This window comes from Hylobates moloch, unplaced genomic scaffold (genome assembly GCF_009828535.3).
Source record: "Hylobates moloch isolate HMO894 unplaced genomic scaffold, HMol_V3 SCAFFOLD_7, whole genome shotgun sequence".
NCBI lineage: Eukaryota > Metazoa > Chordata > Mammalia > Primates > Hylobatidae > Hylobates > Hylobates moloch.
Genome location: NW_026652282.1, coordinates 50,377,214 through 50,391,833, shown reverse-complemented (window position 1 = coordinate 50,391,833; position 14,620 = coordinate 50,377,214). Strand labels below are relative to the sequence as shown.

General features: G+C 37.1%; 1 protein-coding gene across 1 annotated transcript in view; it reads right to left on the bottom strand.

The window, feature by feature from the left end:
• The window catches only part of FAAH2 (fatty acid amide hydrolase 2), a 215,236-nt gene that overhangs the window by 111,703 nt on the left and 88,913 nt on the right, over positions 1-14,620 (bottom strand). Inside the window, exon 4 of the mRNA XM_058441321.1 lies at positions 763-898. Within this exon, the coding sequence (XP_058297304.1) occupies positions 763-898 (136 nt within the window). The remainder of the gene's footprint in view (positions 1-762; positions 899-14,620) is intronic.

The following is a 14,620-nucleotide window of genomic DNA, read 5'->3' as shown; positions in this document are numbered from 1 at the left end:
TGTGTGTATGTGTGTGAGAGAGAGAGAGACAGAGAGAGAGGTTAAAGTCATACTAAGATTAGATAAGTAATGGAACAAAGATCTGAGAGAATAAGAGAACATAAGATCAAGAGCTTAACTGAAACTACTTATATGCTAAAGCTAAATGGAAAGATATTTTCTCCACTCTAAGAGGAGAAAGAATGAATGCTGGAGACCTAGAAAAATGTTATGGTAAGAAACTGAAGTAAGTTACATATAGATTGCATTTTTTTATGAGATAAAATGTGGGATTATTTACTTGAGGGTAAAGGAAAGGAGAAGATCACAGTTTCACTGGAAATGGAAAAATTTGAAATCACTGCTATAGAAAATATATTTAAAAAGAGCTGTCTAGGGAACCTATTTCCAAGCAGCATTGATGCCTAGGTGAGATTGGAAAGTATGTATATGGTGACAGATGAGAGAAGAATCAGAAAGGCTGAACTTAAAGTGAACATAGTTTTTATGCACAAATTCATAAATGAATAACAAAAGGATTCACTGTTTCCATCCCAAAAATAAGGCCTCTCTTTGTATTTTCTCAGTAAAATACTTTTACATGGCATCTTTCCAATTTGTGAAGGATGGTATTCACTTATATAAGTATATAAAGGTTTTCTCATAAAAACCTGTAATATTTATTTGCTTGAGGACTGAAAGTCTACCTCTATGACACTAATAAACAAAGAGAGAATGAATGTCAGCATAAGAGTCCAAGGAAATAAAAATAAATGAACATACATTTTGATCCCAGGTCCTGCCATGACCTTCAACATGGGGGCCAGGTCTTCAGCATAGCGGCACATAGGACCAGTGCACAGAAACAACTCCTGGGCTCCCACAGCCAGGGGAAACTGACCTTTGTTGGGAACCACACCTGAAAGGTTAGACAGTCAGGTTAGCCGCCCAAAATAAGACATGATCCCTGCATGTTGAATTGCATTATGGTGTTTAATCTATCTTAAAGATTTTTTCTCCTGGTTAAATCTTTTCAGGCCTTCTTATATCTCATTGCAGTAGTTTCACAATTTTACTAGCTCTCTTAAAAGTAGTGAATGTTTTTTCCTAATTGAAGAACTTCAATATAAAATAGGCAAAACCAGAGCTACTCTGATGGAAACGAGGTCCCTACTTATTAGACTATTCTCTCTTTCTGGGGATGGTTCTAAGGGCCTGCAGAGCCTATAGGGAAAAGGACGAGTTAGAATACACATTTAAAAATCTACTGGCCTAGAGGATGAAGTCAAAATTCCTTTAGCTTGTATACAAAGCTCTCTGCAACCTGATACCTAAACAGAAGCCATAACAAATTGTTTGCAATTTTCCTCAAAGAACAGGCTATTTTGATGCTTGTTTATAACTTTGTTTATGACATTTCCTCTGCCTATAATACATTTCACAATTAATGTGCCAGATGGGTAACCAGATTTCAAGACTTAAGTGACACTATAAGACCTTTCTTGATCACTTACAATCTCTCAGCCCCAAATCTTCTTAACCTGATAAGCAACTTTAGCAAAGTCTCAGGATAGAAAATCAATGTGCAAAAATCACAAGCATTCCTATATACCAATAATAGACATCCAAATCATGAGTGAACTGTCATTCACAATTGCTAAAAAGAAAATAAAATATCTAGGAATACAACTTACACAGGATGTGAAGGACCTCTTCAAGGAGAAGTACAAACCACTGCTCAAGGAAACAAGAGAGGACACAAACAAATGGAAAAACATTTCATGCTCATGGATAGCAAGAATCAATACTGTAAAAATGGTCATACTACCCAAAGTAATTTATAGATTCAATACTATCCCTATCAAGCTACCATTGACTTTCTTCACAGAACTAGAAAAAACTACTTTAAATTTCATGTGGAACAAAAAGAGCCCATTTAGCCAAGACAATCCTAAGTAAAAAGAACAAAGCTGGAGGCATCATGCTGCCTGGCTTCAAACAATATTACAAGGCTATAGTAACCAAAACAGCATGGTACTGGTACCAAAACAGATATATAGACCAATGGAACAGAACAGAGGCCTCAGATATAATGCCACACATCTACTACAATCTAGTCTTTGACAAACCTGACAAAAACAAGAAATGGAAAAAGCGTTCCCTATTTAATAAATGGTGCTGGGAAAACTGGCTAGCCATATGTGGAAAACTGAAACTGGATCACTTCCTACACCTTACACAAAAATTAACTCAACATGGATTAAAGACTTAAATGTAAGACCTAAAACCATAAAAATCCTAGAAGAAAACCTGGGCAATCCCATTCAGGACATAGGTATGGGCAAAGACTTCACGACTAAAACACCAAAAGCAATGGCAACAGAAGCTAAAATTGACAAATGGGATCCAATTAAAGAGCTTCTGCACAGCAAAAGAAACTATCATCAGATTGAACAGGCAACCTACAGAATAGGAGAACGTTTGCGCAATCTATCCATCTGACAAAGATCTAATATCCAGAATCTACAAGAAACTTAAACAAATTTACAAGAAAACAAAAACATCAAAAAGTGGGTGAAGGATATGAACAGACACTTTTCAAAAGAAGACATTTATGCAGCCAACAAACATATGGAAAAAAAGGTCATCATCCCTGGTCATTAGAGAAATGCAAATCAAAACCACAATAAGATACCATCTCACTCCAGTTAGAATGGCGATCATTAAAAAGTCAGGATACAACAGATGCTGGAGAGAATGTGGAGAAATAAAAACGCTTTTTACATTGTTGGTTGGAGTGTAAATTAGTTCAACCATTGTGGAAGACAGTGTGGTGATTCCTCAACGATCTAGAGCCAGAAATACCATTTGACCCAGCAATCCCATTACTGGTTATATACCCAAAGGATTATAACTCATTCTACTATAAAGACACATGCACATGTATGTTAACTGCAGCACTATTCACAATAGCAAAGACTTGGAACCAACCCAAATGCCCATCAGTGATAGACTGGATAAGGAAAATGTGACATCCATGTCCTTTGCAGGGACATGGATGAAGCTGGAAACCACCATTCTCAGCGAGCTATCACAAGAACAGAAAACCAAACACCACATGTTCTCATTCATAAGTGGGAGTTGAACAATGAGAACATATGGGCACAGGGAGTGGAATATCACACACGAGGGCCTGTCAGGGGGTGAAGGCCTAGGGAAGGGATAGTATTAGGAGAAATACCTAATGTAGGTGACTGGTTGATGGGTGCAACAAACCACCATGGCACGTATATACCTATGTAACAAACCTGCATGTTCTGCACATATTTAAAAGATTATTTGTGGAGAAGATTAATAATATCAATGAACACGAAACAAGACCTATCAAGAAAAAGGGAGAAAAAAAACCAAAATGATCAGTATCAGGAATGAAAAAGGGATACTATTACAGATTGTATAGATATAGTATAGCCTGTAGTTATACTGCAGTTATAGTAGATATAGACACAAGGATTAAGATAATGAAACAATAATATCCAACCCACTTGCTCTTGTTGCTGTTACCTGATTTAAAACAAAGATGGCACTGCAATGCAGTGCAGAAAGTATCTTTACCACAAAAACTTTTGACACAACTCAATATACATATAGAAAAATAGTAACTTTCAATCTTAATTCATGCAATACACAAAAACCTGTTTCTAATGGATCGAAAACCTAAGTGTCAAAGGAAAATGAATAAAGCATCTTTAAAAAATAAGAGAATATCTTTATGGCTTTGGATGGGCAAATATTTCTTAAATAAGACAAACAAAGCATCAACCAATGATAAAACAAACTACCCAATTAAAAAAGGGCCAAATATTTTATCAAGGCTTTCTGCAAACAGAAATCCAAATGGCCAATAGATATACAAAAAGATAATAATTCTTCCAAACCATTGTCTATGATATTACAACAAGTTGCAAGATTAACCAAGAAAAGAAGAGAAAAAAGCAGCTCAATTAGAAATGAAACAGGAGACATTACAACCAAACCAGAGAAAGAGAAAAGATCACACAAGGCTAGTATGAACACCTTTACTAGAATAAACTAGAAAACATAGAGGAGATGGAAAAGGTCCTGGAAAGATACAACTCTCCCAGATTAAATGAGGAAGAATTAGAAACTCTAAACAGACCAATAACAAGGAGAGAGATTGAAATTGTAATTAAAAAATTACAAAAAACGTGCAGTACCAGATGGATTCACAGCTGAATTCTACCAGACATTCAAAGAATTGGTACCAATCCTATTGACACTATTCCACAAGATAGAGAAAGAAGGAATCCTCTCTAAATCATTCTATGAAGCCAGTATCACCTAATACCAAAATCGGAAAGGACATAACAACACCAAAAAAACAACTACAGACCAATATCCCTGATGAACATGGATGCAAAAATCCACAAATAAATACTAGATAACTGAATCCAACATCATATCAAAAACATAATCTACTATGATCAAGTGGGTTTCATACCAGGGATGCAGGGATCATTTAATAGAAACAGATTAGTGACTTGTGTCATTAAATGGAATACACCACATAAACAGAATTAAAAACAAAAATCACATGATTTTCTCGATAGATGCAGAAAAGCATTTGACAAAATTCAGCATCCATTCACGATTAAAACCCTCAGCAAAATTGGCATACAAGGGACATACCTCAGTGTAATAAATGCCATCTATGGGAAACCCACAGCCAACATAATACTGAACGGGGAAAAGTGGAAAGCATTCCCTCTGAAAACTGGAGCAAGACAAGGATGCCCACTCTCACCACCTCTATTCAACATAGTACTGGAACTCCTAGCAACGGCAATCAGACAAAAGGAGGAAATAAAGGGCATCCAAATCGGTAAAGAGGAAGTCAAATTGTCACTGTTTGCTGAAGATATGATTGTATACCTAGAAAACCCTAAAAACTCCTGCAAAAAGCTCCTAGAACTGACAAATGAGTTCAGCAAAGTTTCAAGATACAAAATTAATGTACACAAATCAGCAGTTCTGCTATACACCAATAGCGACCAAGCTGAGAATCAAATCAAGACCTCAACCCCTTTTACAATAACTGCAAAATAAATAAAATACTTAGGAATATACCTAACCAGGGAGGTGAAAGATCTCTACAAGGAAAACTACAAATACTGCTGAAAGAAATCATAGATGAAACAAACAAATGGAAACACATCCCATCCTGATAGATGGATAGAATCAATATTGTGAAAATACCATACTGCCAAAAGCAATCTACAAATACAATGCAATCCCCATCAAAATACCATGATCATTCTTCACAGAACTAGAAAAATTCCTAAAATTCATATGGGACCAAAAAAGTGTCTGCATAGCCAAAGCAAAGCTAAGAAAAAAGCATAAACCTGGAGGCAACACATTACCTAATTTCAAACTATACTATAAGGCCATAGTCACCAAAAAAAATGATACTGCTGTAAAAATGGGCACATATACCAATTGAACAGAGTAGAGAACCCACAAATAAACCCAAATATTTACAGCCAACTGATCTTTGACAAAGCGAACAGAAACCTAAAGTGGGAAAAGGACACCCTATTCAACAAATAGTGCTGGGATAATTGGCTAGCCACATCTAGGATAACGAAACTGGATCCTCATCTGTCACCTTACACAAAAATCAACTCAAGATGGATCAGATACTTAATTCTAAGACCTGAAACTATGAAAATTCTAGAAAATAATATCGGAAAGACCTGGATGGAATTAGAGGCCATTAATCTAAGTGAAGTAACTCAGGAATGAAAAACCAAACATTGTAAGTTTTCACTCATACATGGAAGCTAAGCTATGAGGATGCAAAGGCATAAGAATCATATAATGGACTCTTGGGACTCGAGGGAAAGGGTGAGAGGAGGGTGAGGGATAAAAGTCTATATATTGGGTGCAGTGTATACTGCTCGGGTGATGGGTGCACCAAACTCTCAGAAATCACCACTTAAAAACTTATTTATGTAACCAGACACCACCCTTCCCCAAAAACCTATTGTAATAAAAAATAATTTAAAAAATTAAAAGTGGTTAACACAGTAAGTTTTATGGTGAGTATATTTTACCACAATAAAACTAATTAATTAATTAGTTAAGAATTCTATTACTACTTTTGTTTAGGAAGAGAAGTAATCATTAAACAAGAAATGTCACCACTAATAAAAGAATTTTTCAAATGATCTGGAATATAAAAATAAAGATATTCAATTTGGGAACTTGGAAAAAACAAGCAATAAACAACCCCATCAAAAAGTGAGCAATACACATGAACAGATGCTTCTCAGAAGAAGATATAGAAGTATCCGACTAACACACAAAACAATGCTCATCATCACTGTAATTATTGGAGAAACAAAAATTAAAACCACCAAGAGATACCATCTCACACCAGTCAGAATGGCTATTATTAAAAAGTTAAAAAATTACAGATGCTGGCAGGACTGCAGAGAAAAAGGAACGCTTACACATATTTGGTGGGCATGTCAGTTGGTTCAGTTGTTTGGAAGGCAGTTTGGTGATTTCTCAAAGAACTAAAAAATAGAACTACTATTCCACCTATCAATCCTTAAACTGGGTATATACCCAATGGAATAGAAATCATTCTACCAAGAAGATACATGGATCTGTATGTTCATCACAGCACTATTCACAATAAAAAAGACATAGATTCAAAATAGCTATCCATCAACTGTGGATTGTATTAAAAAATGTGGTACATATACACAATGGAATATTATGCAGCCAAAAAAAGAAGAAAATCATGACCTTTGCAGCAACATTAATGCAGCCTGAGGCCATTATTCTAAGTTGATTAATGCAGAAATTAAAAAAAACAAAGACCACATCTTCTTACTTATAAGTGTAAATTAAACATTGGGTAAACATTGACATAATGATAGGAACAGTAGACACTGGGGGCTACAAGGTGAGGATATAAGGGAAAGTGTTAATGGTGGAAAACCTATCAGATACTATGCTCACTACCTGGGTAACAGGTTCAATCATACCCCAAACCTCAGCATCATGTAATATACCTTTTTAAAAACCCTGCACATGTATCCCCTGTTCCTTAAGTAAAAGTTGAAAGTAACCTAAAAAAAAAAAAATTAGAACTGTGATCCAACCCAATCATCCCATTACTGGGTATATATTGAAAGCAAAATGTTGTTCTACCTAAAAGACACATGCACCTGCATGTCTACAGCAGCACTATTCATAATAGGAAAGACATGGAATCAAAGTAGGTGCCCATCAATGGTGGATTGGATAAAGAAAATATGGTATCACAGAGTACTATGCAGCCCATAGAAAAGAATGAATTCATTTGCAGAAGCATGGATGAAGCTGGAGGCCAATATCTTAAGCAAACTAACACAGACAACAGAAAACCAAATACCACATGTTCTCACTTATAAGTGGGAGCTAAACATTGTGTATACATGGACATAGAGTTGAGAAAAATAGACACAGGAGATTATAAGCTTGGGGAGAGTTTGAAGGGGGCAAGGGTCAAAAATGTACCTTTTGGGAGCTATGCTCACTAGCTGGGTGACAGGTTCAATTATATGACAAACCTTAGCATCATGCAGTAGACCTTTGCAACAAATCTGCATATGTACTCCCTCAATCTAAAATAAAAGTTGAAAATAAAATAAAATAAAAAACCAACAAATTTTTGATACTTATTTGTGGCCAAACATATGATGGATTCTGGAGTAACTTCCATGTGCTGTTGACAAGAATGTGTATTCTGCAGCTGTTGGGTGGAATGTTCTGTAAATGTCTATTAGTGCCATTTGGTCTAGAGCAGTGATCCCCAAACTTTTTGGCACCAGGGAGTGGTTTCATGGGAGACAATTTTTACATGCACTGTGGGGCGAGATGGTTTTGAGATGAAGCTGTTCCACCTTAGATCATCAGGCATTAGTTAGAGTCTCATAAGAAGCACACAACCTAGATCCCTTGCATACTCAGTTCACAAAAGGGTTCACGCTCCTATGAGAATCTAATGCTGCTGCTGATCTGACAGGAGGCAAAACTTATGTGATAATGCTTACTCAACTACTACTCACCTTCTGCTGTGCAGCCAGTTTCTAACAGGCCATGGACTGGTATTGGTCCATGGCCTGAGGGTTGGGGACCCCTGGTCTAGAGTATAGTTCATATCTGATTTTTCATTAATTTTGTGCCTAGATAATCATTCCATTGCTGAAAGTGAATGAAGTTCCCAACTATTATTATATTGCAGGCTACCTCTACATTTATATCTAATATTTGCCTTATATATTTGTGTGCTGCAGTGTTGGGTGCATATATATTAACAATTGTTAAAACCTTTTGCTGAATCAACTTCTTTGTCATTATATAATGATCTTCTTAGTCTCTTTTTCCAGTAACAACTGGAACTGGAACAACAGGCAATATGAGTCTCTCGTGGGCAGCATACAGCTGGGTTATGTTTTTCTTATCTAGGTTATATTTTTTTATCTATTCATCCACTTTATATTTTTCAATTGTAGAATTTGATTCATTTATATTTAAGGTTATTATTGATTACTAAGGACTAGCTTCAGCCATTTTGTTAAATATTTTGTATTCTTTGTTCCTTTTTTCACCTCTCATTTTTTTACATTTTTCATTTGGGGATTTTCCATAGTAATAAGCTTTGTATTCCTTCCCCTTTCTTATATGTTTATGTGCTGTAATTTGCTTTTAGTGGCTACTAAGGGGCTTACATGAAAAGCTTACAGTTACAATAAATTATTTTAAGTTGATAATAAGTTTAGTCACATACATTCTAGATTTCTTAAAATTCATAACTTTGTATCTCCATTTGCATGTTTTAATATTTTGTGTCCACTTATAACTTATTGTAGCTATAGGTATTATTTACCATTGTGATTTTAACCTTCATAGAGATTTGAAAAATTATATCACTTTATAATAATGGAGTGTTCTGAATTTGATAATAAATTTACCTTTATTAGTTAGATTATAGTTTCATATGGTTTCCTGTTAGTAACTGTATTTTTACTTCCAGCTGAATCACTCCCTTAAGCATTTAATGTAAAGATAATTGATGGTGAGTTTCCTCAACTTTTGTTTGTCTGGGAAAGACTTTATTTCTCTTTCATTTTGGAAGAATAGTTTTGTTGGGTATGGCATTTTTATCTCAATTTATTCCCCAGCACTTTGAATATACCATCCCATTCTCCTTAGGCCTGCAAGGTTTCAGCTGATAAATCTGCTGTTAGTCAGATGGAGATCCTTTTATATGTGACTTGACAATTTTCTGATGTTTCTTTTATAATTCTTTTTGTCTTAACAGTGTGATTATAACAGGCCTCAGAGATGACCTCTTTGGGTTGAATCTGGAGTCCTTTGAGCTTCATGGATCTGGATATCCACATCTCTTCCAAAATTTGGGAAATTTTCAGCTACTATTTTGTTAAATAAGCTTTCTGTGCTTTTCTCCATCTCTTCTACTGAAATCTCTAGAATGCAGAAGTTGGTTTGATTAATGATGTACCACCTATTTCATTTGCTCTTTTACATTATTTGCTCTTTTACATTATTTTATTTTTATTCCTTTTGACTGGGCTATTTCAAAACACATTCCTCAAGTTTAAAAATTCTTTATTCTGCTGGATCTAGTATACTTTTGAAGCTCTCAGTCTTATTTATTTCGTTGGTTGAATTCTTCAGCTCCACAATTTATGTTTGTTTCTTTTCCATTATATCTATCTCTTTGATCAATTTCTCATTCATACTATGAATTGTTTTTCTGATTTTGTTGCATTGTGTGTCTGTGTACTCTTGTATATTTCTGAGTTTTCTTGAGTCATTATTTTGAATTACTTTTTAAAAAAATTTAGAAATTTCCATTTTGGGGGGTCAGTTACCACAAAATTATTGTGTTTCATTGGTAATGTCATATTTCCTTGACTTTTCACGTGTCTTGTGTCCCTATATTAATACCCATGCATAAGGTGGAACGGTTATCTTTTCCAATATTATCAAATGTCTTTCATGTGGAGATACTTTTACCTGCTGATGTTTCCTAGGGCTTGATTGGGTAGAGCATGCTGGCTTTGATTCCAGTGAGTGCAATAGCATAGTCTCTATGCAGTTCCTTCAGCTGTAGTCAACACCAGCAATGCCTTTGTGAGCATCAATGTCTCTGGTGCTACTCCACCGTGGGTGGGACATAAGCTGCTCCACATGCAGAGGGAGTTCATGACTTATGCATTCATATGTGTGTTGTTTCATGGGGTATGCCACCAAGCTTTTTTGTGTGCCAAGAGAGCATACAGCTGGTCCTGTACTTGTCTGCTGTTCCCCTTGGGGCAGGACACTAGGCTGGTTCTCACATCAAGACAGTGCTGAGCTGGCCCACAAGCTTGTGCACTGCTCCCACATAGGCAAAGCACCAGTCTAGTTTGTGCACTGAGGGTGCATGCAGGGGCCTAGCTCTTTGTACTCAGCTTCTGTGCTATGAACAGCACTATTCTCTGGGTTTGGGGGTGGGGCTGGGTTCAGTGTGCCTTGTGTATTTGGCTGCTAGATTTGCAGCTGTTTTGCTGGAGCCAGGCTTTGAGTAACCAGGGTTGGGGTACAGTAGACACTGGAATGGGGTAGATGGAAGACCTCCTAGGCAGCTTGTTCCCAAGGGGAGTGACCCATAACAGTTTGGCTGAGTAATGGTGCACTACTAGGCATGAGCGGTGTAATGATGGCAAAACCTCAGGGATGGAGGGATGAAGTGGTTACTGCCCTCATGAGCAAGACACAATATAGCAGTGGCTCCAGTTATAAGATAGCACTGTGCAGCAGCAGCTTAGGTCAAATAAGAAAGGGGGCAAATGTGGGCTCTTCCTTTAACAATGCAACTGTGTGAAATCCTGGCAGCTTCCCAAACTTGGCTCAGTATCTGTGAGGACTACGGGATTCTTCAGCAGGAAGGACTGCAGATGTCCATGATCTTAAGAGGGGCTGTTAGAAACCTCCTTCTTACTTTCTGGTGCAGAAGGAAGTCCCCCTTAGTTCTTAGTGAATCCTATTTGAGGAGATAAAGTAGCAGCAGCAGAGTGCTTTGCTTCCTTGTCTATGAAGCCATCCTGAGCCTACATGTTCCACAGAGTCTCTGCTACTCCTTTGCTGTGCTCTAGCATTCTTTTTCAGGTAATATAGTTAAAATGTAGCTGTTTATTCATTGTTTTTGCCCTTGTTTTATGAGAGGGACTAGTATGAAGAGCTTCTAAATGATCTTGCTGATATCAATCCTTTTTTACATTTTTTCAAATTTTGTTTTTATTTATATTTTACTAACAGTGTGTAGCAGTAAAGAATACAATGACTAGCAGTGCAATTTAGTGTCACTGCCTTGTTCATGGTAAGGTGCATCCATTTTGGATAACACTGCTTTTGAAACATGACTACAAATGTCAACACAATGAAAAAGGCCAATTATATCTTAGCATTATTATAAAATAATTTTGACTTCATGGACCCTCTGACAGATTCTAAGTTAACCTTAGATGCTGACATTTTGTGCTTTCCTTTATAATAATCAACATCTTATCTGAATATCTCATATATGCTGTGCATGATATATTTCAATGTTTAAAAAGTAATGCAAGGTTATTGTGTATGAGTTTATACAATACAGAGATCAATATAGGAAAAGTCATTTGACACACAACCACCATGTACATCTGAGCTAGCAAGAACTGCCTGGAGAGTTGGCAGAGACAGAACTCCAGCCTGTATGGAGTCCAGAGGTTTTGTGTAGAAATGACTGCAGTGGAGCACAGCCATGGCTGCCAATTCCCCAAAGATTGCCATATTCCTCCAGGCAGCTCTAGCCTTTGTTGGAACTGAAAAGAACATGGCTGTGTTGCCTGTGGGACAGGGCCAGTCTGATCTGAGCTCCCCCTTATCTGCCAGCCTCGGCTAGGGTCCTGCCTAGCTACAGCCACTTGCAGTGCAGCCTCCACTGTTTGCCAGCATCCACTGCCATCGATCCCTCAGTGGCAAGCCCTGCTTAACGGTTTGAGTGTTTTTGCAGACAGACTTCCAGCAGCACATGACCACCCACAGCCTTCCCTTGTGGGTGTATGTTTGCCCACAGCCTCCCTCATCACCCTGCCAGCATGCACATGCGTATGGAAAACACACCACCCTGCAGGCATGAGCAAGCTTTGGGACCCCTGCTACCCCACTAGCATGCACCCATGTGGGGGACGACCACCAGCCCACTGGAGTACCTTTGCTAGCAGCGTCTGTCAGTGTTGTCGCCAATGGGCTGGGAACACATTGGCCCCTCCAGGGCAACGGATATTTAACCCCCAAGGGGCAAAAGAACAAAGCTGTGGGCCAGGTCCCAGTTCACCAGGGATAGAGCATGTAGCCCAGGAGTGCTCAGCTGAGCCTTAGCCCCTGAAAGCATCTGAAAATGATGCCAATAAACTAAACCTAACTTATAACAGTCAAACCCTCAAGAACATCAAAGAAAGAAAAAAGCAAAAGCTTCATCCAAAAGGCAGCAACTCCAAAAACTAAAGGAACATCAGCCCACGCAGATAAGAAAGAAAGAAAGAAAGAAAGAAAGAAAGAAAGAAAGAAAGAAAGAAAGAAAGAAAGAAAGAAAGAAAGAAATAGTGCAAGAACTCTGGCAACATTAGAAGTTAGAGTGTCTTCTTACCTCCAAACAACCTCACCAATGGTTCTTAAGCAGACTGTAATGGCTGAAATTACACACACAGAAATTAGAATCTGGATGGCAAGGAAGCTCATCAACATTCAAGAGAAGCTTGAAAAACATCAAGGGACACAATAAAATAGTTCAAGAGTTGAAAGATAGCTGCCATTTTAAGAAAAAACAAACTGATCTGAAAATGAAAAATTCACTACAAGAAATTCAGAGTGCAACTGGAAGCATTAATAATGTAACAGACCAAGCTGAGGAAAAAATATCAGCACTCAGAAACTTCTCCTTTGATTCAACATAGGACGACAACAGTGAAGAACAGAGAAAAAAATGAACAAAAGCTCTGAGAAATGCAGGATTTTATAAAAAGACAGAACCTCAGACTGAATGGCATTCCTGAAAGAGACAGAGCAAGCAACGTGGAAGAAATATTGGAGTATATTGTCCATAAAAACATCCCCAATGTTGCTAGAGAGATTGACATGCAAATATAGGAAACACAGAGAACCCCTGCAAGATACTACACAAGACAACCATGCCAAAAGCACAGAATCATCAGATTCTTCAAGGTCAATGTGAAACAAAAATTTTAATGGCAGCTAGAGAGAAGGAGCATGTCACCTACAAAGGGAAACCCATCAGGCTAACAGCAGAACTTTCAGCAGAAACCTTATAAGCCAGAAGAGAGTGGAGGCCTATAATCAGCATCCCTATACAAAAGAAATTCCAACCATGAATGTTATATTCTACCAAACTAACTTCATAAGTGAAAGAGAAATAAAATCTTTTTCAGACAAGCAAATGCTAACAAAATTTGTTAATGTCAGACATGCCTTGCAAGGGGTCCTTAAGTGAGTGCTAAATATGGAAATGAAAGACCAGTACCTGCAGCCACAAAAACATACAGAAACAACCACACAGTAAAACTGGGAGACGTCAACATGCTATTGACAAGTTGCATAGATAATCAAAGCAAAAAACAAACCAAGGTATTCTGGAATAAATCTTTACACTTGATCAATTGGACCTAATAGCTATCTACAGAATACTCCAACTAACAGTCAAATATACATTTTTCTCATCTGTATATAGCACATATTCTAAGCTCAATCATATGTTCCACCATAAAACACATCTGAACTAATTTTAAAAAATATATAATAACAACTACACTCATAGACCACAGTGCAATAAAAATAGAAACCAATACCAAGATAATCTCTCAAAACCACATAATTACATGGAAATTAAGCAACATGTTCCTGAATGACTTTTTGGTTAAGATTGAAAGTAAAGCAGTAATCAAAAAAGCTTTTCAAAATTAATGAAATCAGAGTAAATACATACCAGCATCTTGGGACACAGGGAAAACCTGTTAAGAGGGAAGTGGAGAGTGCTGAGCACCTACATAAAAAAATTAGAAAAATCTCAAATTAATACCTTAACATTACACCTGGTGGAACAGACAAGCAAGAGAGACTCTAAAGTTACTATTAAAAAAGAAATAACTAAAATTAAAGAAGAGCTGAGCAAAATCTAGATTGCAAAATCCATAAAAAAGATCAACAAAACCAAAGGTTGAATCATTGGAAGAACTGACAAGACCAAAACACTAGGGGATATATTAGCAAAAAAAAAAAAAAGAAGAAGAAGATCCAAATAAGCACAAGCAGAAGTGATGAAGATTATGTTGCATGCGACCACAGAGAAACACAAAAAATCCGCAGAGACTATTACAAACACCTCTCTGCACACAACCTAGAAAGCGTAGAAGAAATGAATACATTCCTGGAAACTCACAACCTCCCAAGATTGAACCAGAAAGAAACTGAAACCCTGAAAAGACCAATAATGCATTCC